Raw genomic sequence first — 27,392 nt, forward strand, 5'->3', positions numbered from 1 at the left:
TTTATTGTAATTATAGAGACAAGTGTTTTACTAGAAAATACGCCACTCGTAACATTTGCACGAAACTACATCCGGGACCCACATAGCGTAATTTCCATATCCTCATTAGTGAGAATATTGATGACGTCATTTCACACTTTTTTTACTGTTGTTTGTACTGTCAGTTTGTCTATAAAGTCGAACTTCCGGTTGTGACCACCTCTCCTAAACGACCAACTCTCCTCAGAGACCAGTTTTCCAAAATACCAAAAGTTTCCAAGTCAAATCGGTTTTATTTGGAAGTTCTTGTAAGCGACCACTTCTCGTAAGCGACCACGACCACCATTAGAGCTAAAATAGCATGCGAGCGGGCTCACTCTGGAGCACAAGCGCGCGGCATGGCCGCGAGACGAGAAACTTCCTTGGCGCCTCTTTACCAGGGCCGGGTTGTTCGAAAGCCAGTTAACGCTAACCCAGGATTAAAAGTTAACCGAACTATTAAGTTCTCTTGTCTAACAATGTTTTTCATTGCTCACGTTTTCTGTAGTTTGAACTTAGTCGAGCTCAAAATTGAAGGACAAACATTGTAACCAGAAAAACTCACCGAAAAGTAACAAAACTGAAATCAAAATTCTTGCTAATCCTGGGTTAGCTTAATCGCGCTTTGAACAACCCGGCCCAGACTCCTTACGGCCGGATCGCTTTGCTCTTCGCCGCCCGCGCGTGTGACTCAAAGGGCCCTCAAAGGTGTCAAAGGCGAGCCTGCTCGCAGGCTAGACTGGCGGGAAGCCGATTTTTTTTACTCGAAATTGACTTTCTATATGAATAGAATGTTTAAAACATAGGTAAGACTATGCACTGGTCTAGGCTACTGGGAACGGGAAAACTAAAATGGTTTCTTTTTTTTCAAGACGACCTTGAATAATCTAATGATTATAGCACAGAACTGAGAGCAGTAAGGCTCGCTAGAACAGCTTATAGAGGATACGCCTTCACTCTATATTTCCAGAAGAAACAAATAAGTGATAACTTTTATACAGAAAAAAATTGATTATGCATTAAAATCTTAGACGGTTCCTTGGCCGGGACAAAACGAAAGCGCTGCGTCAGACCAATGTGTGTGCACAAGTTACTGTCAGCTTTTATTCTCAATTGAAATCTTAACTTCACAAAATCAAACAACGCGTATCTGTCAAAAAAAATCCATGGCCAACACCGCTCAAATTAAAATGTACACAAGCCTACGTGCTGGGATAAAGGGACATAAACTCAGTTTCTTTCTTCACTTTTTTTTGAAATATACTTTGATACAGTCGCACAATTATACATATATTACAGCATTATCTTCAAACTAGCTAACAAATAGGCGTTATAGTGCGGACAAAAATCTCCTTTTTTCATATCTCGTTGTAACCATGTTTACATTCGATTCAAAATTTTCTCAGCCAGCTTAAAACAATTATAATGATTGATCGCAAAAACAGATTTGCAAGTGTTCCTTCTAAAATCTCTTCAGGTAACCATTCATGTTCCATGTTGCATTGTACCTGAGAAAGATAAATAAATAGGCTGAAGTTAATGTTCAGTTCTGGCTAAGATTGTTGTAAGCACAGTTGTGGGCGCAATTCTATGCATGATATATAACAAAAGCATTTTTCTGCGCTTGAGAGGGAGGAAGGGAAGGGTATGCTCCGGAATCCGCTAGACGCCGAAACAAAACGAAGAGGAAGCCGAGCCGGAGACTTTTACTGAACCTCGCAGGTAAAGCCTCTAGAACCCAGGGTATGGACGAAAAGGTAGACACGATTTCAGCTCTCAATTAGCCTGTTGCAGGTTCTCGTTCAGTGAGGACGATCGAAAAGCGGGAGAGCAACGAGCGGGATCTCAGATCGTACTCGTCGCCAGCCGGCTCTTTTTGGAACGTCCGTAATGGCCGAGAGCATGAAACAGGCTAACTACCGGTTAGCTCTGTACGTCGGCCAGACCTTTGCTTGAATTGCTCGAGTCTGTAACACAGCGAGCTAGGGAAAAGTATCACTTCTGCTTTCATGATCGCAGGCTTTTCCTAACAAGCTTTCACATGCCAGTGAAACCTAGCCAGAAGACGATAGCAGAGCTCTTGAGCGCCGAAGGCACGTGAGCGGAGCCCCACTGCTTAGAAAATTTGGTAGCCCATCGAGTTAAAAAGTTTTCGTTGTCACGTGATTGTCCGTACATCCGTACGTACGCCTCTTCATGTAAATCAAATGAAATGACACTCTGCAACAACCTCGTTTCCAGGGCTTTTCCCTTAGATGTTCTGTTCTATTGTCACCTGTCAAAGCAAAGTATCCGCTGACCAGTATTGCGTGACAATATCGCGGGCTCGTGTTAACAGCTCATCGAGATCACCGTTTTTTAAGTTGCCCGCTGTCCAGGCACAGGTTTTCGACTGGATCGCAGGCTCAAGCCAGGTTAACTAATTGTAATCAGGAGCTCCGCGTTTAGGTTCCGCTAAATCTATAAATTACATTTATACATAAAAGCTGGTAAAGGAATAAAAGTGTTCACCGTGAAGAAGGTCTCTTTAGAAAACTTCCAAAATTGCCGGTTTTTCAATCAGATTTTGCCACTCCATGAGAATTCAATGGAGAATTAAGTTGACGTGGATGCGAATTCTCTTATTGAGTTTATATTTTGAAGAACTGATAACTCGATGCTCATCGTCTAGAACACTGTTAACTTTAACCTAAAGACCTATGCATCCAGAGCATTTTCTGTCTCAGCTCCAGAACTTTGGAACAAACTACTTAATGGTATACGTTCATGTGATAATCTAAGTCTTTTTTAAATGTAAACTTAAGACGTATCTTTTTAAAAATCATTATTTTAGCTAGAAATAATTTTAAACTTATTTTATTTTTTTTTATCATTGTTCTCTGTATTTTTATCTCGTAAAACTTTCTTTTTAGCTCTTTCACTTTTGTAAAGCGCTTAGAACAGATCTGGATTCTTTCATACTCAATAATTATGCTAAAAAAGTTAAATCACCGTTTATCTCTTTATTGGTGTAAGGTCTTCTCTCTCCACCCAATTCGTCTCAGTTAAACCCTCTCTCTCTCCCATTCTAACCAATAAATCTAACAATTCAAATTTCTCACCCGAAAAAGTCGGTGTATCTCTGATCCACAAGATATTTTTGAGAACGACCCGTTAAGAATTCCTTGAGTGCGTTCAGCTTAGCGGAACCTGTTTCTGTAAAACCGGGCATGTCTGTAAAACCCTGTTTGGTGTCGAAAGGAATACTCGCATTTGTGTCCTCGACGCATATGTAGTCACCAGGCTTCGTGAATGCATCGAAGTACTCTAACACCTTTACCATATTCACGTGTGCATCCTCCATTACGAACCACGGGTGAGGCAGATTCTGCAGTAAAAAGTCATTTACGGTCAAGACCAATCAAGTGATTTCTTAAAAACAAAAACAAAAAATCATATCGTGGACAAAAGTCCTTGGGACAGTCATGTAATTTAACGAATTGCCTGTGTTTTACTGCTGAAGTTTGGAAAAAGCGATGATTTCCTTTTAAAAACGCGTTACTGTTCCCCCTCCCCACCCAATACAATGTTGAAAATCAGAAGAAATTTCAGGTACTACTTTTCAACATTGTATGTGGGGTGGGGGCGAGGTCAGGCAGGTGAAGTTGTATTCGCGTCTGGCGTGTGCGCAAAAGCGCCAAAGGTGCAAATTTGTCCCAAGACTTTTGTCCATGACCGTAGATACGCAGAATCGATGCAGACGATCGAATTACGCGCTTCTGTTTTTGCGTCTAGTGTGTAGACAGGACCAAACTATCGCACGCTAGTAGTAAAACCCGTTACCCCAGAACGCAAGGTCAGAAGCGAGCTTGTCACGTCATAGTCCAGATGGAACTGCTGAAAAACAAAACCTCAGGGGCAAGTTAGCTGCTGAATACCGATGTCAAGCAATGCTTTAATGTCATTGTGCTTATTCTTGTTCAAAGGTAACTTATTCTGCCAATCTAGCGAATAGAATTCTTGAGAATATTATCGCATCAGTAGTGTCCATAGCTAGACTTCTCATGTTTTACTTCTTCGCGGACGTTTGTTTTTCTTCGACCCTGGTGTTGATAGTTTATTTTGCTGTCACCTCTTTCGGCGAAATTTCATGTTGGAGTTGTTTTCTTCTTTGACTAAGTGTTCTTGGCCGTGTGCTCCTGTTTCTCGATAACTACAATTCAATCCAATGTTTTTACTATTTGTGCTTTCTTGCTTTCTTCATTACGCCACGATTTCTTGCGTTGAGAAGATCGGGTGGGGACTCGGTTTGAAAAATGCCGTCCACCCTTCAGTGCTGTTTTTACCGTTGGGTCAAGGGGAAGAAATATTGCAATTCTTGGTTCATTTTATTCCAAAAGAGGATTAAAGGTGAACGAGAGTGACTCAGTTAAATCATTCGACACCAAATGAGTGACTCAGCTCTCTAATGACGTCCTTGTGTACATTTCAAGACGGATGAGCGTTGGACGAAAGCCATTAGTATGTTGGCCATCTCTGTCAATTCTGTGACAGGCCTTTCAGTCAGAGTTCCAACAGAGGCTGCCACGAGAGTCGAGATTAATTTCAACATTGAGGGGGAATAGAGGCTAATGTTTCAAATCAAAATTCTCGCACATTTGTTCTGATGTACTAAGAGGAGAAGAAGTTTAACATGACTATAAGGAATAAGGAGAGCGATACCAGAGGGAAGGTACGTCTACAGAGGTTGCCGAGGGGAAAGCCTTTAACTTTTTTCATTCCTATTTTGTTATTTGTTATTTGCATTATTAAAGATGGTTTCCAGATCTTTAATCACGAAGAGAAACTCTGCATCAATAGCAAATGACGCTTTTATAGTAGGTAACCAATCAGATTGCTGTAGTTTTTGAATGGACCTTGCAGAGAGCCGGACTTAACACACGTACCCAAAAAATTATGTACTTGAAAAAATGGGATTTTACCCAGGAATCGTCATGTAAAGGCTGCATTTGTGCACGGTGTTTTAGATGGACTTGCGTTTCTGCAATGAGAACAAGGTCTAACGAAATAGAATAGTAATAACAATAACAGTAACAATAACAATAACAATAACAGTAACAGTGACAATAATAATAACAATAATAACAATAATAATAATAATAATGATGATGATGATGATGATGATAATAATAATAAAGAAAATGACAGCCCAACATGAAAGATTAAGCTAAGTAGCACCATGGACTAAACCAGTTATGTTCCAGACATAAAAAGAAGCATATTAAACAATGGAATTGTTACACTCTTCGGCGAGCAAAGTCCTACAAGCACCATGGAGCAAGAGGTGGGAGGAAGCGGAGTTAACTTTGAGCAGGAAAAACTTTCAGAAAAATAATTCTCTCCTTCCTCATTCGGGGCTTTTTTCCACCCTATTTTCTTAATATTTATTCCAACCTTCGTTGCTTTCTGACTGTGATCCACTTGCAATCTGGTCCAGTCTCAGGCCCGTTCTAAACGCCGCTCCATTCATGCGCCGAACCTAACTGATGACTTAAGTACGGCAGAAGAGCGGCGTTTGAATCAGTTTGGTTCGGCAGGTTAGGTTTGGAGCGGAAAACAACATTAACTGTCGCACTTTGCGACGTTGGAGCGGCGGCTGATTCATGCGGTGCTCTCCTCGTCTGCCGAATCTAAGGCATAAATTACTGTAATTTATTTTTTCATATAACGGCACTCGTCACTGGCTCAAAATTCAGAGTGGCGTGACAAGTCATGCATGAAGCTCGAAGTCGTCGCTAAAACTAAAGGTAAAAAAACTCCGTGGCGTTTCGGAGCTCCCGTTATGTCTTCGATTTATGAGAATCGGGACTGTATAAGCGAGTTTCTTTGGCGAAAATTCATTTTTTGCTGTTTCTTCATGATAATAGCCGAGATTATAAGATTTCTCATTAACAGGTCGAATTTAGCGGGAAAGAACCTTTCTAGATTGTACAACCACTGAACCTTGCGATTGAATTTTCTTCCCTAAATATTGCTATAACAGCAAAATATTAGTCACAGCTTTTCGATTTGGACAGAGTTCTTGAATCCAGAGCACATATTTCTCACCGAAAATTGTTTACCATATTTCTCACCGAAAATTTTTCCGGGCTAAGAGATGCGCAGTGCAATACTGAGGAATCACCTTAATCGACTTTGGCTCGGTGCATGAGTGGAACGGCGTTTGAACCGGGCTTTAATCTTAGTTACTCTTGATCTTGCTCGGAGTTGTTCTGAACTACCCCAAGTTACTTTGGAACTTACAGGGAGTCACTCGGAGTTACTTTCGAGCTTGCTCCAAGTTATTCTGGGGCACTCTCGAACTTGTTCTGAATTTATCCGACATTTTCTGAGCTATCCCAGAGTCGCTCTCCACAACCTTTTGGGATTGACTGCCATAAATGACTATCAGTGAAAAAGATGAATAGGGCTCACTCAACGTACTTATTGTAACATCGAAGTGTTGTCATAGACTATTTTGTACGAAGCGTTAAACCTTGATATTAAGAGCAGCTTCGCCTAAATATCAACTAGACTTGGAAATAGCGAAAAAATCGAATTTCTTCAAACTCGCCCAGAATGAAGCCCTACGGGCACTAGTTACAAAAATATCGTTTTAAGTTCGATAAATCAAAAATTATTTTTTTCCGCAATTTTTTCGTTTCGATGCCCCAAATCGGCCAAAATCCATCGAAAATGAGCGGCATATTCAGAGGCTCGTAAACTCAAAAGTAAAAATCTTCATTACAAACTGATTGCACGTCGTATTTGTACTTCCTTTTTTGTCTATTTAGAGCTAAATAGATCGTGATTTGATTAGAACTTAAATATTTGACGAATTTTCTAAATTAACGACCCAAGACAGCTTTACAAGAGGTCTACATTTAGCCTATTTTCAAATGCTAAAAAGGCGTTCTGGTACACGGCTTTTCCCAAAACGACTAGTTTGGTGTGAAAGAGCATTCTTTCTTCTTCAAATTAGTGAAATAAAATTTTTGGGTAAATAAAATCGCGAGCGCTGAGATAGCGAACTAAATGCAGCACTTCTTCCTGAAAACGCGACCTTTGACCCGAGCGTAACGAAACCGATTACTGCAAGAAAACCCGGAAGAAAAGCAAACGCTTCGTTATTTTGAAACAATTTCTAGTGATATCTCTCCGAAACCATGATTGCAAGAAACTATTTCCAGATATGAAATCTTACAGGGTCAAAAAAGGAGCTAAAGGACGCATTTTGACGCAATAACTTTGTTTGCTGAGAATTGAAGTCAATGACCGTTAACGAATTCCAGTGAAATTTGCAAACTTGAAGTATGTTAGCCGATACTTACCTGAATATTTATATTAATAGAAGAGTCGTCTTCTTGGATTAACCTTCAAAAGAAGCAAGATCCAGATTTGAAAACCTCTAAAAGAAGAAATGTTTAATGTTCCGTGACCTGCCCGCTGCTAGAAATTAGCTTAAATTCCATGCGCATGCCGACCGCATGTTTGTCGTAAAACCAACTGAACTCCACTGACAGTTTCCATGGGCAATCCCAAAATAAACAATCCCCAAAAATGTAAAGTGAAATTGGCTGTCTTCATGAACAGTTAGAAGCTAGAGTCAAGTTCCATTACCTTTTAAAAGTGCTTGATTCTACTTTGTTCACTCAGTAGTTACTGTCACGTTCGAATACTGCGTAGTATCGGTCACGCCAAAACACTGCAGACCGTGCAGACTGAGTAAGTTTCCCATACAAAGTCTTGTACGCGTTTGTCTATTGAATCAAAAGTCAATTCTGCGCTTGTGCAGCCTGTGGATAAATGACAGACTTTCAGATATATTCAACACTATTTTGTAACTAGACCCAAAAAAGGAGTCACAATGAAAAGCCCAAACAAGTGTCTGCAGTAACACAGCGGTCAAACGTCTGCGCATGTGCGAGCAATGGAGCAACTAAAAGGTGGCCAAAATATTTTCATGACACTGTTCTTTTCATGGGTCATCGGTATCCTATAAATGACATTTTCCTCGTTATTTATATATTTGTTTATGTTTTAGCCGGTACAACGAGAGCTAACAGAAGTGACTTGAGAGTTAAAAATTGTTCTACCTTCTGCTTGTTGCAGGTCTTTCTTTTCCGTGGTATGTATTTTCCGTGCTCCTTGAATTTTTTGTCCGCCTCGACTTTGCATTTAGTGCACCAGTTTTTTCCAGGTTTGTAGTTTAGAAAAGCTTTTCCCACCTGGTCAAAGATCAGGTACAGTCGGTTTGGGATCGGTATTTTGGCCAGTTATGCCCCCATGACGATGGACATGAACATCGTTTGCCGTTTCGATTCATCTCGTTCCTGTGCTTCAGACAAATCAAGGATCCGGATGGAATCCCTCAGTCCTTGCCAAAATTTTTCCAGCTCGTCTGAGCGAAGCCGAATCACTGCAATTGTCTTTTTCTTCTCCCATTTTTCCTTCTTTTACACATCGTTTGTCGTCCGTTTCCAGCGTCACGCATCGTGTGATTAATAAAAACAAATAAAGATATACTACGCCGTCGGCTCGTAGCATGACACGGGTTTTAAGACTTATAAACCTTTTTGGTAAAGCTCAAAACAAAATGGTAAATCAACAGAATACCGGTAACTTAATAAACTTTGTGTCTGAAAAGTCTTAAGTTTTCCTTTTACCTGCTTTCTTTTCCTTTTACAGATTTCTATGAACTTTTCAATTTTTTTTCGTAAATTTTGCGTGACACCGGTTGTTTCCCATGTTTTCCTTTAAATTTTTGCGCGGGAAATTGGCGCGCGGCTGCCAAAAAATGTACCAATTTGCGCATGCCCGACGTTTGAACGCGGTGTTGTCTGCAGTCTGCACGGTCTGCACTGTTTTGGCGTGACCGATTCGCGGCATTCGAACGTGAGAGTAGTGGACAAAGTCGACGCAAACAAATAAATTCAAGCACTTTTTAAAGGTAATGGAACTTGACTCTAGCTTCTAACTGTTCATGAAGACAGCCAATTTCACTTTACATTTTTGGAGATTGTTTATTTTGGGGTTGCCCATGGAAACTGTCAGTGGAGTTCAGTTGGTTTTACGACAAACATGCGGTCGGCATGTGCATGGAATTTAAGCTAATTTCTAGCAGCGGGCAGGTCACGGAACATTAAACATTTCTTCTTTTAGAGGTTTTCAAATCTGGATCTTGCTTCTTTTGAAGGTTAATCCAAGAAGACGACTCTTCTATTAATGTAAATATTCAGGTAAGTATCGGCTAACATACTTCAAGTTTGCAAATTTCACTGGAATTCGTTAACGGTCATTGACTTCAATTCTCAGCAAACAAAGTTATTGTGTCAAAATGCGCCCTTTAGTTCCTTTTTTGACCCTGTAAGATTTCATATCTGGAAATAGTTTCTTGCAATCATGGTTTCGGAGAGATATCACTAGAAATTGTTTCAAAATAACGAAGCGTTTGCTTTTCTTCCGGGTTTTCTTGCAGTAATCGGTTTCGTTACGCTCGGGTCAAAGGTCGCGTTTTCTGGAAGAAGTGCTGCATTTAGTTCGCTATCTCAGCGCTCGCGATTTTATTTACCCAAAAATTTTATTTCACTAATTTGAAGAAGAAAGAATGCTCTTTCACACCAAACTAGTCGTTTTGGGAAAAGCCGTGTACCAGAACGCCTTTTTAGCATTTGAAAATAGGCTAAATGTAGACCTCTTGTAAAGCTGTCTTGGGTCGTTAATTTAGAAAATTCGTCAAATATTTAAGTTCTAATCAAATCACGATCTATTTCGCTCTAAATAGACAAAAAAGGAAGTACAAATACGACGTGCAATCAGTTTGTAATGAAGATTTTTACTTTTGAGTTTACGAGCCTCTGAATATGCCGCTCATTTTCGATGGATTTTGGCCGATTTGGGGCATCGAAACGAAAAAATTGCGGAAAAAAATAATTTTTGATTTATCGAACTTAAAACGATATTTTTGTAACTAGTGCCCGTAGGGCTTCATTCTGGGCGAGTTTGAAGAAATTCGATTTTTTCGCTATTTCCAAGTCTAGTTGATATTTAGGCGAAGCTGCTCTTAAGCTTCACCTGCTTTCTATCTGTACGTTTTTGAACCTGATTGATGGTATGATAAAGATTTCATTAAACAGTTATTTATATCAGCTGTATTTTCATGTTTTACGCTCGCCAATTGGAACTGTTGTTCGTAATAAATGGAGTTGTTTTGAACGAGAGTAATCACAATAACATTAAAGTTATCTTTGACATCGACATTCAAACAGGCCAACTTGAATTTACACAAAAGGTCAATCAGCTAGTCCATCATGTTAAAGATACAAAATAAGGATTTGCTTTGAAGATACCCTAAACCTTGCGAATTTGTTTTTTCTGCTTGAGTTGAAAGGTGAATAAAACAATAAAATAACCATAGTTAGAAGAGTTCAAGTAGATATCAACTCAGCTGTTACTAATTTACCTTCAGAAAGTCTGCTGGAAAACATTTTTCTACTTGAAACAAGTCTCCCTCAATAAACTCCACATCCGGGGACTCTCGAGCCAAAGGGTCCAGCAAAGAAAGGTCGATGTCGATGGATATCACACGCGACTTGCACCCAAACATTTTTAACATGTCCGCTGTCCACAGAGCTGAGCCTCCCTTGTAGGCGCCAAACTCAATTACTGTTTGAGGTTTGACTTCCCATAGTAACTGCTGGTTTACTGTCAGAGATAAGGGATCTTTTACGATTGGCACGCCACGCCATAACGTCAGACATTTTCCTTAAGAAATAAATAATAAATGAAATTAATCAGGATCTGTGCTCTTTGCCTTCTTTCTCTGAAAAAAAAAGAAAGAAATTTCCATGTCGTTACATGCCACTACGGGAAAAGTCTAGTGGCCAACAACTGAAGACAAGACAGTCTATGGGATGATACTTGACATCGTAATATTTAGCTCTTATTAACCGAGCAGAAGGTCTGTATGGGAGAATCTTGACCGAGGTCGTGAGTACAGACCGAACGCAGTGAGGTCTGTACACACGACCGAGGTCAAGATTCTTCCATACAGACCGACTTAGCTCGGTTAATAAGATGTTTGTGGCAAAGAAGAAAACTTTAATCGTTTAATGTAACTGGTTTGTACTAGCTGACATTTTGCTTGGGAACGGCGTTGAGCTTAACTTAAACCGGCCGAAATTTGCTCGTCTTCTCTACCTTTTTTTTTTGTCATCAGGCTTTTTGACACTTCCATAAATGATTGAGAAGTAAATGAAAGAAAATGGTGAACATTTTTGTATTTTAGTTTGCTACTTTTTCAACGCAAAATGAAACCGGTCTAGATGTCGGTCTAGATGGGAAAATATAGACCGCGGTCTATATCGATTTCAGCCAATCAAATTCATGAATTCGGTAGTTCCCAGTCCTTGTGAGACAGCCATATAGTAATACTACATATAAGCTTTCAAACCTAGTTTTTGGGCTAATATTTGTTAAATTTTTGCGGGCAACTCTAAGCCCACAGGCTTTCGATATATAGGAACGGTCTACTTTCTATATGTTGTTTTCCTTAAATTCTCATGCAACAAATGAAGTACTGGCTCTGCTTGCTTCTGCTCAGTCGTTTAAGTTGAAGTTAACTATCACACATGTCTTACCATCCCATATGTTCTTAATAACGTCAACCGGTAGCACAGAGGTGTCTCGTCTTTCTTCCATTGGAACAAATCTGTTTTTGCCGCTCAGGGATAACTCCTTGTTAACTTGTTCTGCCGACGTGTCATCTTCAGTTTTGCGCTCCGCCATGTTCTGAAACGAATTTTTTAAAAGTGCAGCCTAAGGAACCGTTAACAAGTTCTGTTTTGTCACACAGATGAAATGGCCGATAAAATGTGAAACTTATGTTAAAAACGATGATGTTTCGACGTTAGAGTCATAATCAAGTTGTGTGATAATAGGTTTTTTGTCCTGGAAAAGTACTTCTGTAAAAACCTGGGGAAACTCTCTTGCTGCGGGGATCAGTACCGGAATCTGTTACAGGGAATTATCTTCAGAGACATCAACAGCACTCAGAACTTAGGTCCAACGAAATCGTTTTAATCCAAGAACACAACCAGAATGCAACCGGAACATAACCGGAATGCAACCAGAATGTAACCAAAGAATGTTTTATAAGGCACGACTATTTAAGCCGAAAACACAATTCTAAAGGACATGTTACGTAAAGCTATTAAAAGTCATAACTAAACATTATCTCCTACATTTCAGAAGGCTCGACTGGCTATAACGGAACTAATCTTTTACAACATTAATAACTTTCAAAACAATACAGGTAGATAACAGTTTAACAAAAGACTATTGCAGGTAGTAATTACAGTCCAACGCTTATTACAGTTATGATCGTACACAAAATAGCAGGTGTTTGTTACGGTTAATGAAATGGAACAGTTCTCTAACTTAGAAATGCAAAACGAACTAAAACAAATATATCTGTGTTGGTTTTCTATATTTTCTGATAGCGAAAGCGAATATGTAAAACACACTTAATTATCTAATTTTCTCTCCTCACAGTTGTCATAATCAAGTTGCAAGGAGCCTGAGTCAAGTTCGAATCAATTTTTTTCCTCTCACTTTTCCTTTTTTATGATATCGTTTGACCATAATTGGAATTGCAAAAAAAAAATGTTTAATAGTTAGATTTGCCTTGAAACAGTTTTCCACATGCAGGCGCGATTACTCGTGAAAGTGTGGGAGAACTCGAAAAAGCTGTGAAAACACTCGCCCACGGCTAGTGTTCCTACAGCATTTCTCGTTCTCCCAAACTTCCACTCGTGTTTCCATTTAACAATTAGGTTATGGGCACGAGATTTCTGTGAGCTACATTTTGATTGATTAGTTCAGTTGCGACGGATAGCTCAGTCTTTATCCGGACGAAATTTTATTGTTTGGAATCGGTGGAAAAGTACTCTGAAGGCAAGATCCATAAGACCACTTAATTCATCAGGGGAAATACTCAAATTAGTTGCACGGAGTTTGTTTACGATAAACGACCACGCGAAACGACCACGCGACTGCAAATGCTAGCTTAGAATAATTTAAATATTCTATGAAACTTGAGAGTCTACAGAACCTGGCAGTGTCACGCAACGTATCAACAAATCGTGACCTCTTCACTAACGTGGACTTTGACACTATGCATATCTGACTGTAAAAACCTCGGTTGCTGCTGAAAAATGTTGATTTTAGCAATAGACAAAGGCTGAAAGTCAGCTGGTGAAATCATTTATTTAAGGTATATATATATGTTAAAGTGAGAACGTCGAACGCACTCTCATAATCTCTGATTACTACTAGTTCTAGTTTTAGACGCTCGCATTATTCACCAAAATTCCAGGTATTGCACCATCTCTTTAAGAGTGGTTAGCGATGACCTTATTCTTTTGAAAAGTTTTGACTGAGAAACTTATCTTTGAAAAAAGTATTATTACTTTACACAAAGTGCATTTGGTGCGGTGCTTCAGCATTCCCGCCTGTCACTGGAAATGTCACAAACATCTAAAAAGTCACAAATAGGAAAGCGGCGCAACTTCTCAACGTATAATTAGAGTCGAATTAAGCATTTGCATTATTATATCCTCAAGTAAACCAATCAAGTGTTAAAACGTTAAAACATTATTTAAAACAACATTTACTACATACCAGTGCAAAACGTAGTTGACAATGTTCTCGAGCTGTATGGTGGAACAAATGAACGGAAACGTAAAAATCAGGATGTAATCTTAGGGACCGTTCATTTTTTATGAGGGAGGGGGGGCTGGTGGGATTTGGGAAGCACCATTTAAAAATCGCATGACCCCCCCTCAGCTTACCAATTTTTTCACATGGCCCCCCCTTACAGCGGTCATTTTTTGGGATGACCCCCCCCCACAAAAAAAAATTGAACAAACAATATTTAGATTTCAACTTTTTTAATATTTCTCCATTATCCCCCTACTTCACGTTATTGTGCTCACTATGAAGACAATATTTACAATCCCTCTACTACAGAGAGCTGTTGTTTAAAAAACAAATCAAAAGAAAGATCGAGAAGTCAATTTCGGATCTCCTAGTTATGGCTTGCCCTGAGCGTGTGGCATTTGGCCTCTCATTGGCATCTCTCTCATCTGAATTGATGAATGCAAGAATGACATCACTTGAGTCATCTTCTCCCCCAGAGTCAATGGCATCACTGTCATACTCATCATTGTCAGTTTCATCCGTTTCACTGCTGTCAGCACTTGCCCTGTTGTCATTTTGTGTCAATGTCCTTGCATTTCTCAGTGTTGGTTGGCCAGCTCTGAGAGGACTCTTCTGCTGCAAGCATGAATGTCTTACAATTGCCTTTACTTTCTCACTCTTGCTGCTTTTCAAATGCTGCTTCAGCCCGTGGTGGTTCAAGTACTTGTTTAGTTCTGGAACACGTAGCTTTTTTAAGCTTGGTTAGATCTTCGAACACCTCAATCCAAGGATAATCCTCATATGATTTATCTTTTGCGTCCCTACTTAACTTTGCCTTTTCTTCTGCTCTCTTTGTCCTTTTAAATTCCAGCACTTCAAGATGCTGAAGATAATCCACCACAAACTTTGATTCGACAATAAACTTATCTGCAAATAGAGCAACGCTCTCTGGGTCAGATAAAACCAGCCTGCCACTTCCATGCTCTTTCTTCGCTTGGACCCTTGGCTGCCAGTCATCTGGATCACGCCCTTCTTTTGGGGTCTTCTGGTAGGAGAGGTAGTGGTATTCCGGTAGGCAGGAATGGTCAGGAACTGGTTTAGGGTATCTTTCTATGGGTGGTCCAGTCCATTCACAACATAAAGAACAAATTTCTCCTACCTTTTCTTGACAGGACAACTTTAGAAGCTCCCTGTAGTTCTCCCCCTCCTCATAGTGCTCATTCATAAACTTCTCAATCTTACGGAAGTAACAGTGGCCTGGAACAGAGTCTTTCCTTGCTCCTGCATTGTGATACTGAACCAAGTACGAAGTGTTGTGAAAAAACTGGAAATCTGTTGATGTGTTGTGTGAAACACATTCTTACATTTAATTTACAGATGTCTTTATTTGGAAGGTTTTTTCCTCTACTCTAGTGATAGGCATGTATAAATGTTGCCCTGTGCAGGTAAAACAGAAAGCTGTTGAAGTACAAGAAGATGAGCCGGTAAGTGTTAATTTCTTGTCAGTGTTCCTATTTTTATCTGGACATTAAAAACGCATGTATGCTTCACTTTTATAATGAGAAACTTCTGTATTTTCCTATTGTAAAGATAGCACCTAAAACTGTTTGAACATTTTAAAAATAGTATGTGTCTTTTAATATATCATTTGACTTAGGTCTACATTTCACTACACGAATACAACATTCAATGGTTACACGAACCATGATCATTCAATAATATCAGTTCAATATAATAAATAAAAAAATCGTCTTTCCTTTTCTGGTAGGTCACTAGTTCCTCCTCTGCTGATGATACAACCATACTTCAGGGTCTCCAGAAAACAAGCCTTGGCTATATTGTTAATCCAATCGGGAAAAGAGCGCATTACTACATGAGCATCATGAAAGAGGCTCATTCCAAAATGCGCAATAATGGCGAAAGCGACGAGTCGTTTAAGAAAAGGTTTACAGCTGAACGATCCAGGCAGTTTGACATCTTACAAGCAAAAGAAGCAATTTTTCTAGGTGCGGATGGCTGTTCAGAAAGGGCGAGTGAGTTTTCCATGCAAGGGTACCAGTTGAAGCCCAGTGATGGAAGAAAACTGAACTTCTCCATCAAAGAGCACAGAGCAATGGTGGAAAAGTTGAATGTCATATTGAAAGATGTAAAGGAACACGATTCCACACTCTTTCAGTCCAATGGAAGGGAATTATTTCACCAATGCTGCAAGAAGCAGAATCACCACCAACCTTGAGCAGGAAGTCAGAGATTATGTTTACACCTTCATGTACCCTGAAGAGCACACTCTGACGGAAAGCATTGCTGCTTCTTGTAGCATTGGTGAAAGAGACTCCCATAGCAGCACAAGCGGCGACGAAGAACTCGACGACAGCGAAGATGAAGATGAGTGCCAGTGAAAGTTGCATTCGAAAATAACAGTGTTAAATACTTCTTTTCAGTAGCTACAAATGCTTTTTGTCGCCAAACGTTTTTTTAAAGCAGAAGGAAAGTTTGTAATAAATTTGTATCCTGCCTTCTATGTTTATTCTGTAGCAATTTTTTGATATTCAAACATTATCCCATTTTAAAGTTATACTAAAATATTTCACGTGACCCCCCCTTTTCCCTTATTTTTTTGGGATGGCCCCCCCTCGAAAGCCATTTTTTTTCGCATGGCCCCCCCCCCCAAATCCCACCAGCCCCCCCTACCTTATAAAAAATGGACGGTCCCTTACGCAATAAAACAATAGTTACACCCAGTCGACTCCGCTGGATTTTCTATATATTGATTAAAAGTGTTAGATAGTGATATAAAGTTCGCATCGCCCCAGGGAATTAGCCATGATTGCCCAGAATTGAATCTATCGGAATGTGAATTCATGCAAAAAAACCTGTCAACTTTGATTTTGGCATCCGTCGAATAAAAGATGCCTGTAAGTATCATGATCAGGTAAATTTCCACTCTTGTAAGAATCAAATTTTTCTTTCATTACTTAATCGTTACATTGCAGACTTTGATCAATTCTTTCAGTTCTCATTTCTTATGTCTAAAAAGTGTGTTGGTTATATAAGGAGAGATTAGATGTGGATTACTCCTGGGACCTACGTAATCACATGTAAAAGTTAATAAACAGTGGAAATGGAAAACTGGATTACTGTGTGTTCGCATACCAAAGACTGCCCGAACGAAACCGAATTAACAGAAACGTGAGTTTATAATTGCATTTAAATTGGATAGATTCATGCTTCAGTTGATGGATAATCAGGTAAGCACTCGAAAAGGCATGATAATAAAATTAAGAGTTTGTTATTCTTGGTCAATTCACGAGCTAATGTAGTTACTTTTAGAAGAAAAAGCAGCCGAAAAGGCCGAATGCAAAACAAATCTTACACGCAAAAGGTAATCTATCAAAGGAAGAAGATTAAACAATATAGCTTTACTAACCAAGAGAGTAATATGACATGAAATAAAAAGATCCCCCTTACTTTTCTCACGTTCTTACGTTTGAGAAGATTCATTGAAAGAAACGACTAATAACTTCGCAGCCAGTGAAAACAGAATTATCGAAAACGCTTCTGAGTACAAAGTATGGTTCAGTGTACTTGATCATGATCGGATAAAAAGAACAAACTGTAGGACTTTGTAATGATCACTTGACAAGTTAGAGCTCTGAGAGTTGTAAATAGTTAAAGAGTAGTTGATTGCAATAAACGTCTTTGAAAAACATTTGTTCGCTCATTTTCTCGGTCTTGTCTACTTGCATAACTTTAGGCGTTAATGACCCCAGGGAGATTATTTTGCAATAACAAAGAAGCAATGGAAACTCCATTGTATTTGAACAAACAGAGTTGTTTTGTTCTGTCTAGTAAGTTAACAGACCAAATGGAAATCGATTTATTCGCAATCATAGATTTTTATAATGACTGAAGCGTATAAGGCGCAACCGAGATTCATATAGACTTTGGCCCAAGGCGCTAAAGCCAGATGTAATCATGTCCAAAGGAAATGTCTTTTCTGCTTAGCGTCTATTTAAAGTGAAAATACAAATTGACGGTCCAAACACGGAAAAGCAATTTCCATGTCGCCTATACATAATTAATATTTCCCAGGTCGGAAAATTAAGTACACGTAATAGAAATAAAGTATATTTTATTCTGTTACTAAATTACCTTGCTGAAATGTATTTCTTCCTATTCTATACTCAATAATGGGCCGAACTGGGCAGGGGTTCTTCAGAACGAAGGCGCCGGCTTTAACTTGGAAAGCTTGGTACTTGGTAGACCACATAATGCTTCTTTCAGCAAACCTATTTCACTTATAGGAGTGATCAGATTTCTAGCCAGTAAGCGGTAGCTGTTAAATCGTATTCGACGAGCAGAGACAGTGAGACCCATGTTAAGCTTACTAATACACTCCTAAAATTTCACCTCTTTATAATGGGAAAACCACATGACTTCCGCTACTAAAAATAAGTCTATTACATCATTCTACCTATTTTAAGATTATGACGTAACACCTCCAATGACACCCTACACCCCTCCATCCCGATGATGTCACTATTCTATAATTAGATTATGATATCATCATTTTGATGACGTCAACCTCTGGGGTATCGTGACGTCACTGTGTCCCAGTGTCCCTTTCGCAGAACTGTCTGTTGTATACTTCTGTCAAGAAACCGTAAATGTCCTTCGTTTAGTCTTCTCAGGAATTTAGTTATTCATTTGTATCAAACTTTTCCTCCAAAACTTTAATTGGGAAAACGAAAAAAACGTCGCCACCTCCTAGACGACCTCCAGCCACTGCGCACTAATGGCTGATAGTGTGCAATGGCTCAGCCAATCAGATTACATCATTTGCATTAGTATACTAGTAGAATTCTACTAAAACTCGACAGAAACACGGTACATGTTTTCTATTTCTTAAATATATTATTAGATGTTTTGGCGTGTATTATCGCCGTGTATTTTTACAAGTCGTGCCGAAAAATAGCAAAAATGCAAACAGCTGCTGCGGTGCTGTAGTCAAGAAATTTATCAGCGAAAGAGGGATAGTGTGACACTTAAATTTAGCGACACACATATATAAGGGGGTTTCTGTTACATTTTGTGAGAGCTTTAATTTTAAGAAAGAAGGAAACATTTTACGAAAAGTGTGCCACCCTGGGGCCCTATTTTCGTAAAATCAAAAGCTCTCACAAAATGTAGCAGAACCATCTCTTATATGTCTTTGGGTTTGGAATCTCGGCTCAGCGTGGATCACGGATATGCAAATTCGAGGTTGTTTAGCCGGGCTGTCATAAAAACGAGACACGCATGGCTGCGCGATGGGAATAGCTCGCGGGTAGGCCATTGTTCTTTCTTTGCGTGATCGAATATCGGTCGCAGAATTATTTTTCTATTGAAAAAATATTTTACCTCTTTATAAACAGCATAATGGCTGCTTGAAGATTCTCATCTGACGTGCTGGAATTGTTGTACGGATCAATTTCGCAAGAAGAAAATATAAGACAAAGGGACATGAGAGAGAGAGAGAGAGACATCGATTTTGAATTGCTTAGAAATAATTTTAGTGGAAAGCTTCGTGTGTGGAAAATGACTGTTCCAGAAGGCTATCCATGCAAAGCTGATCTTCTTAAATTTGCACAAAAAACAGAAACAAGATTTACTGATTTGGTTGAAAATGAAATTGCCAGATTGACGAGTGTTAAAACACAATTTGGGTTTCTTGTTAAGTTTTCAATCAATCAGAAACAATGAGACACAATACATGGAGCATTATTTCAAACAGAATGAGCCTGTCATTCGTAACAGAAACAATGAAGCAAAATGCAATGACAAGCGAATTCTTTAACCGCTTCATTGATCAAGAGAAAGGTGAAATAGAGGCATGGTCGCAAAGGGGTTCAGGCTGGGTTATTGAAGGGATTTTGGGTACATTTGTTCATGTTGCTCTATACGAACCATTTCGTGGAGGGAGCTTTTTTCCTCTCCCAAAAAAGTTGCAAAATAAGAAAGCAATCATTTACATCCAAAACAGAGACAACCAGTGTCTGCTCTCTTTCCAGCACCTAGAGGTAAAAACCCGTTAAGACCGGGGAGTTACCCCTCGGAAAACGGTCTTGATTCCAAAGGTATCGACTTCACAATACCGGTATCACAAATTGATAAACTCGAAAAACAAAACTCAAATCTTGCAATAAACGAGTTTGGCTGGGAAAATGACCATGTTATTGTTCACAGAATCAGTGGAAAAGACGGCGCTATTACACGAATAAACCTGATGCTAATACAGCAAGGTGAGAACAAGCACTACAGCTATGTAAAAAGGCTTACCGCTAGCTCTCTTGTATGATCACAACAGGCATAATGAGAGTACGCATTTCTGTGAACGTCGTTTGCATGCATGGATACGTACCAAGGAACGGATCTACTTGAAAGGCACAAACCTAAGTGCAAGGGTTGTTGGAAATACCAACAAGAGTAGAAATGCTAAAAGGGGGCGAGAACAAGGTGTCTTTCACAAACTACCATAAGCAGATGAAAGCGCCTTTCGTAATATATGCAGACTTCGAGTCTTTGTTAGGAAAGATCCACGGCTGCGATCTTCCAAAAACTCAAGGAAAACGTTTACCGTAAAAACAGAGATGCATGAGCCATGCGGGTTTGCTTAGACAATCGTAAGAAGCGATGGTGAAACGTATGGCCCCGTTAAATACAGAGGAGAAGACGTTGTTTTTGCGGTCGAAGCCGCAAAAGATCCTATTACGAGACAATCCAACTTTATTGGACCACAAAAAGAAAGAAAAGTAAGAGATCAAATAGACCAATGGATCGCAAACAACCAGGAAACGTGTTTGTTCTGCGCAGAGCCTTTGTCGTTGCGAAACCACGAAGACTCAGTGACTGGACCATTGTTACATTACAGGAAAAACTCCTTGCCCCAAAAAGAGGTTGGACTTTGCCTGGACAGGATTATACCGGTCCATACAATCCTCTTGAACAACAATTAAAATACAATCCAGAAACAGGGAGAAATTATTGAGATATATCAACAGCCTACCGACCCAACATCTATGCCTCACGACGTGGATTACGCTAGTTGCGCTTTTCGTAATCAAAAATATAGCGAGAACGAGAAAAAAAATGTAAAAACAACGCGGATGATTCAATTCCGTGGAGAAACAGACAGTGGGGGCATGCGCTCGCCCGTAATGCCATAAATTCAAAACAAAAACTTGGCCTGGGTTACATACAACAACAAAAAACTATTGCTTCGGTCAACCCTAACGCTTCCCCGCAACAGGATTTGCATGACTGCTCTACAGACACGTTTATAAATAGCATCACCCTCAGTGTCAGAGATGAAAGTGACTTTTTAATCAGCCAATCAAATTTGACGCATAAGGTCAACGCAAATGCATATTGTAAATGCAAGTTTGGTTTGCGTTTGAGTTAGAGTTTTGCGTACGTTGCCGGTTAATGTGAAGAGTTTGCGTCTTTTTTTTTACTCGTTTTAAAATGCCGACTTCAATGAATCAACTTACCCAATGGCTTATTTACTTAACGCATGGTTTCAGTTCATTGTTGCCTTCCACGTTATCGTTTTGTTAATTGATGAAATTTGCATACGTCCGTTGGAAAGAAAAGCTATATTCATCACTCGTAATGTCATCAAAGAATTGTTTTTGGAGGCGAAAAAATAAACGAAGCGATGGAAGAGGTCAGAAACAATAAAATAGACTCAAACTAACCCCTTATTCTCGTGAAATGCTGCCCATCGATCGATACACGGTTAATACAAATCGAGTTATTTTTTCGCTTTCTTCTGTCTTGATCACTTCAGCACTTCATGTGGCATCAAAAAAGGCTGCACCCTCAAAGCTCGCAAATTTTTGTAAAATTGAAGTCTCAGCGCTAACTAATAGCTACTTATCAGCGAAACTTGTTTCCAATGGGGCTATTGATATGCACAAACGCTACAACTGGTAACCAGATCGTAACCAAACAATGTCACGCGAGCGTACCTACTTGCCTCGAGCAGCTTCCGGCGCCTTCAAGTTATTTTTTGAGAGAAAATCAGCAAGTTGCTGGGGTTTCATCTGTTTCATCATGTTAACATGTTAACTCACGCCAGAGTGGCAAAAAACGTTAGAGAAATTGCACGCGAAATGATCGCGTGACATTGTGTGGGCGTCTTGGTACTGACTGTTTTATCAACTTTTTATCTCCTTTTTGCCTCTCTTCTGATACAGAAATGATACACTTTTTATTGGTTAAAACACAAAAGGCGACGTCATGATAATAATTTTTTGAGTTAAGAACTTACGGCTGGAGAGAGAAGGAGGGTTCCCTCCTTGACGTCACTGAAGTTACAGGTTAAATCTTAACTCTGTTGGTTGTCTCGGTTTAACGAGCAGCCATGGCGTATGACAGCTCGGCTAAACAGCCTAGAATTTGCATATCCACTCTCGTGCTGCGAATCGTGACTCTGAGCCGAGATTAACACTTACATAATGAGGGTTCGTTTTACCCAACAATAAGAGGCGAGATTCATTTAATCTCGCCTCTTATTGTTGGGTAATGGAACCCTTATTACCCATACGTGTGTGTTTGCTGCCAGTTCGGATTGGAAACATGCTACAGTATGTCATCCACGGCCAAACCTTCCAGGTAAGTCTTATTATGTTAGCTTTAAATTAAAGTGTCTATTGAAAAATAACTCGCATTAATATTTTATACATGTATGTATGTTTGGGAAAGCACGTAGCAATATTTCACGAACACCAAACCTGATTTAATTTAAGTCGAAGTATTGAATTTGTCCTCTCATTTTTCGTTCTTTTTAGCTCGGTGATGTTTTGGTCAAATGAACACGAAGTGTTTTTATGCCGAGAAGTGGTAAATTTAAACCCCTTTACTTCCAAGAAAGGATCCACTCAAAGAAGCGGGATGTGGGAGAAGATAGCTCAAATTTTGAATGAATATACCGCACTTACATTCAGCGTGGATAAGTGATCGGTTCGCGACCACGTTGGAATTCTCGTTAACAAGCATAAAAGGAAGGTCAGAGCGGAGGAAAAAGCATCCGGCATAGCGCTCGACGAGCCAAGGGCTTCACAAGCCAAAGTGCGAGTGGTTTGCTTTCAGGCTGCTTTCCAAAACTTAGTAATTGTTTGTATGAGTTTTATGACTGCTTCTCAATATGTACAACATGCCGAGACAGTGATTTCTTACTACACGAATACGTAATAGTCCTTGAACCGAAAGTTCAGGAGACTGCAGATGACCTCCTGAAAATGAGCGAACATATGTTAAATTTGGTCTGGCACATATTATGCTATTTCAGTGACTCGAGATCAGATGAGTTACACAGGCACACCCGAGTAGAATAAAATTGAAACTTACCGTTGGAATCTGACACTATGAGTTTGGGAACAGACTGTTAGCGTAATATTATATCTAAAGTACATGCATATCCACTAAAGCACTCTGTTGGTAAAAACGTGGTCTGCAACTATTGGTCGAAGGCGCATTTAATGTTATGATAACACTACTTATGCAAATTAAGGTATCATGGTAGGTGAATTTTTACGAAAATGCGAAAAATCTTTTTTTTTTTTTGCTGAGATAAATATTTTGCAGAAAGAATGGGAAATAAAGCTTTCTTACTTTTTAAGATAAAGAAAATAACTATTTTTGAATCTCATTAACCACTTACGGCGCGTTGACACCAAATTGATCGCCAGTTGTGACGTGTAAAGCGAATTGCGTGATATTTTGTTTGTGCACGCGAACTGTTCTCGATCATATCTGGTTCTTTCATCGCAAGCATCAGGACGACAACGCAAGAAAACGTCTTCCCATTTTCGTCTTCGAAGAAGCCGAAGAGGCGAAAATTTAGTGGAAACCACAGGTTCAGCGTCGAACAAGATCGTTGGCTCTGAGCGACCGTGGGTCGCACTGTAACCAAGAAGCATGGTTGAAGGAACTCGCCGACACTAGTCTCGCCAGTGAAGCTGAGGACAAACTGCAAGGACAAACTTGTCCCGCCAAGGACAAACTGCAACAAGTGCTAGTCGCGCGAAATTGCTGGAGAACGGACGCGATTCCGAAACGTCCACAACGAGAGAATCAAGCGCAGATGTAGATGTAGACGATGTAGACCCCGACATTTCCTCCTTTGGCTTCACGAGGCATGGTTTCAAATATGTCTGGAGAACGACGAAGCCTAAACTTGAGCAACATAATACCAATGCCGCCGACGAAATCTTCTAAGTAAAAGAAATTACGGTAGTTTAAATACATATATCTTATTAGATGTTTTGGTGTGTAGTATCGCTGTATATTTTTTTGAGTTGTGCTGTATTTTGACGAGCCCGAAGGGCGAGTCAAAATACAAACAACGAGTGAAATATAAAGCGATACTACACACCAAAACACCTAATAAGAGATTTATTATCCAACTGCTGTAGTCAATAAATTTATCAGTGAAAAGAGGTAGAGTGAGACAGTTGTGCGTGCGCGCGCCGACCTGTACAATAAACAGGTTTTCAACCGACTGTACAATATCGCTGTGTATTTGTACTGTTATTTGGACGGTATTCGCTGCAGTTGGATAGTAAAATCCGGGATTGAGTGAGTGAGTTTATAAAGCTCTTCGTAGTTTGTGGTAAACTGACCCATGCTGACATCTGTCAGTGCGGAGGGGATTTTTAGCACCTAATCATACCAATCTCATAAGAGGTTTTTCGTCTTTTTCTCGATAAAATAAAACTGCATAAAAGGATGAACATTTTTAGTTCGTTTACGCGCGTGTTCCGACGGAATTGGCTGAAAATCGGCAGGTGTGTTCCAGGATACCTCCTTCGAAGAAGTGTGTCGGGCTTTGTTTAATTTCGCTTCCGTTTTAAAGTTATGACCTCTTTAGTAGCAGCAAACGTCCGCTTTGAAATTATCAAACTTTAGGGGGGTGTAGAAAAAAAAAGACAAAAAAACAAAAAAAACAAAAAAAAAAAACACATCTGGAAAATCGCCGACATCCTTTTTGAGGGCGATGTGTGAGAAAACATTTCCGATGTTAATCGCGCCGCTCTGATAATTCACTCGCAGAGGCGAACCAGTCTAAGCGAAGCAGTGTTTCGGCCGTCGACAAAACCAGGAACATGGATCATTCCGGAACATCCTGGAACATCGAATAATTATCATAATTATGCGAAAAATATGTAAAATTAAATTTTTAAAACTAAAATAAACAAAACTAAACTGGTATCAGCTTGAAATATAAAAACGTATTATTGGGGATAGGGGAGTCGGTAGCAGAGGGGTAGGGAGCGTTGGGTATTCATTCAACTGACCACATTGAGTGCAGGCTCCTCTTCTTTCCCGCTGTCACAGTGATATGTGTATCCCCGCACACATATCACTAGTGATATGTGTATCCCCTCCAAAATGGCGACCAGTGATATGTGTATCCCCCACCCCCCTCCCCTCTACTTTAAAAAGCAATGTCCTCCTTGAAAGCGCTCTCGTCGTCCGGTCGCTTACTGGACGAACGACTAACCCAAACAGGCTTCAGTAAAACACAAATCTCAATTTTTGTAGTTGAAAAAGTTTACGTATCTGCTGCTGGAATTGTGTTCTTGATCCTAACTGGTTTTCTGCGAGCAGGATATAATGAATTTAAAGTTGAACACCAAATGGATCTAGATATATTTCAATTTGAGTTTCACGGCACCGGATTTCTAGGACGATATTAATTGCGCGGTGCATTCTCACCCCTCGAGTAACGCATATTCTCCACTGTTCATCGCCTTGTTTGCATCTGAATTATTCGTGGAGTGAAACACATATCACGGCTTCGACCCGATCGCCATAAAATGATTAGTGGCACTCGTGTATCCCCTGCACCCGCTTTTCAGTTCGACTTTTTGTAAGATATGTTAAGTCTCAAGCTGTATACTATACTGCGAATATTGCTAGCACGTTTCACAATATTCGACGTTTATTCTTCGGCAGTTAGCCTAGATTACGGCTGTCTTCAGGGGATACACATATCACTGCGCCATGTAATAATTAGTGATATGTGTATCCCCTGCATGCGGTCGGCGACGGTGTACAACCGAGGTCAGTGAAACTCCAGAAATCCCAAGCTATGAATAAATGCCTGGTATGAATATTTCTAGCAAGCCAGTTTTGACAATGCAAATGTTATGGGCATTTTTCTTCTTGGGTAGAAAGCCAATATAACGGCTGTGTCCATGGGGATACACATATCACTAGTTCATGAAATAATCAGTGATATGTGTATCCCTTATTATCCCGTGCACGCGTGCACGCGTTTTTAGTGGAATTATCGAGTTTCAAACTTCAGTGAACCCAAGCCGTGTAAAAACGTCGGGTGCTAATATTGCCTGCAGTTTTGACAAGGTTGATGCGCTATATTATAACAGTTGTGTTTCTGGGGATACACATATCACTGCGCCATGAAATAATTAGTGATATGTGTATCCCCTGCACGCGATTTCAGTTTAAATATTTAAACATTCGAGTTGCAAACTCCGCAAACCTCAACCTGGGTATAAACGTCGTAGCGAGTAAGCAGCCAGCACGTTTCGGCAATAATTGGCCATTTTCTTCGATCAGGTAGATAGCCAATCTAACGGCTGTGTTTAGGGGATACACACTGAGATCACTGCGCCATGAAATAATTAGTGATATGCGTATCCGCTGTTCGAAGTTTTAGTCAGATATACAATCGAGTCGGTTGGAACTCAACCAAACTCAAGAAATCCTAATCTGCTCCGTTGGGCGCGAATTCATTTCTGGTTTCTTCTACTCTTTACAGCGCTCGTCGGAACCTCGCAACCGAGTCGCCATTTTGTTCGTTGAATGTCCAGGCGCGTATCAGTGTTTTGTGTATCCCCACGGGGGATACACATATCACTAGTGATATGTGTGCGGGGATACACATATCACGGGGATACACATATCACTGTGACACCGCCAATTGCGTCACGTCGCTTTTCAGCACTCTGTTTTTCAACACAGACATGGACGATTCTGACGATGAATGCCAGGTAATTCATTGCGTCTCCTTTTTTGATCCCTGATTTCTTCAACATCTGAGGTGTTTGTCTGAGCATTATACAGTTGCTTGTTAAGTCAGTATTCATAGTTTTGTCCCTATTCCATCTCCATGATGATATTTATCATCCCCAGTTTTCGCGCCGCTACGCTAGGAACGCCTGGCACTATGACCCACTAAGTGCAGACTCGGCCTTTCCGGAAACCTGAGTAGCAAGCAAGTTATTATTAATAAACTAGTGGTAATCGAAGATTTATAGAGCAGCGCGTTCGCGCGCGGTTTTCGCATGTCTGGTTTACTTTAGTGGTGTTCGAATGGCTCGATAGAAAACTAAGTTTGATCGAATCTTAGATAACGATCTGCACGTGAAGTTGAACTAGCGATGAATAGCTGGTTTTCACATGACGTCACTAAATTTCGAACTACAAAGTTATTGATCTTCCTGAGATTTTACTTTAATGATGTATAAGAGCAGCTGAAAACTAATTGCTGGTTTTCAGTGTCACGCAATTCAAAATAGATCAAAATAAAAATCAAAACCGGTCAATAGATAAAGTCCAGAATCTGGAAAACGAAAGAACGTAAATAT

The 27,392-nt window shown here is 39.9% G+C and overlaps 1 protein-coding gene and 1 long non-coding RNA gene across 3 annotated transcripts; one reads left to right on the top strand and one right to left on the bottom strand.

The window, feature by feature from the left end:
* Positions 1–856: 856 nt before the first annotated feature.
* LOC145497207 (rhamnosyl O-methyltransferase-like) lies at positions 857–27,084 on the bottom strand. 2 transcript variants are annotated; one of them, XM_081477019.1, is made up of 7 exons: positions 26,750–27,084; positions 23,125–25,104; positions 13,717–13,748; positions 11,676–11,826; positions 10,499–10,800; positions 3,120–3,385; positions 857–1,526 (listed from the first exon to the last, which is right to left on the bottom strand). In XM_081477019.1, exons 4-7 carry the CDS (start codon positions 11,821–11,823, stop codon positions 1,481–1,483), a joined length of 762 nt encoding a protein of 253 aa, XP_081333145.1. In that variant the 5' UTR covers positions 11,824–11,826; positions 13,717–13,748; positions 23,125–25,104; positions 26,750–27,084; the 3' UTR covers positions 857–1,480. The 2 variants fall into 2 exon arrangements, with proteins under 2 accessions (XP_081333145.1, XP_081333144.1); XM_081477018.1 differs by lacking the exons at positions 13,717–13,748; positions 26,750–27,084 and having other exon boundaries at positions 23,125–26,734.
* On the top strand, positions 19,493–23,133 carry LOC145497210 (uncharacterized). The gene is made up of 2 exons (XR_014050659.1): positions 19,493–22,389; positions 22,566–23,133. It is a non-coding gene; the product is annotated as an uncharacterized LOC145497210 (long non-coding RNA).
* Positions 27,085–27,392: the final 308 nt, after the last annotated feature.

The sequence above is a fragment of the Orbicella franksi genome, chromosome 9 (assembly GCF_964199315.1).
Source record: "Orbicella franksi chromosome 9, jaOrbFran1.1, whole genome shotgun sequence".
Classification (NCBI taxonomy): domain Eukaryota; kingdom Metazoa; phylum Cnidaria; class Anthozoa; order Scleractinia; family Merulinidae; genus Orbicella; species Orbicella franksi.

Excerpts from the sequence above, each read along its gene's own strand:
- LOC145497207 (XM_081477019.1), bottom strand. The coding sequence starts at position 11,823 with ATGGCGGAGCGCAAAACTGAAGATGACACGTCGGCAGAACAAGTTAAC. Across the intron at positions 3,386-10,498 it reads TTCCAGCAGACTTTCTGAAG|AATCTGCCTCACCCGTGGTT; the intron begins GTAAATTAGTAA and ends TTTTTACTGCAG. Across the intron at positions 1,527-3,119 it reads AGATACACCGACTTTTTCGG|GTACAATGCAACATGGAACA; the intron begins GTGAGAAATTTG and ends TATCTTTCTCAG.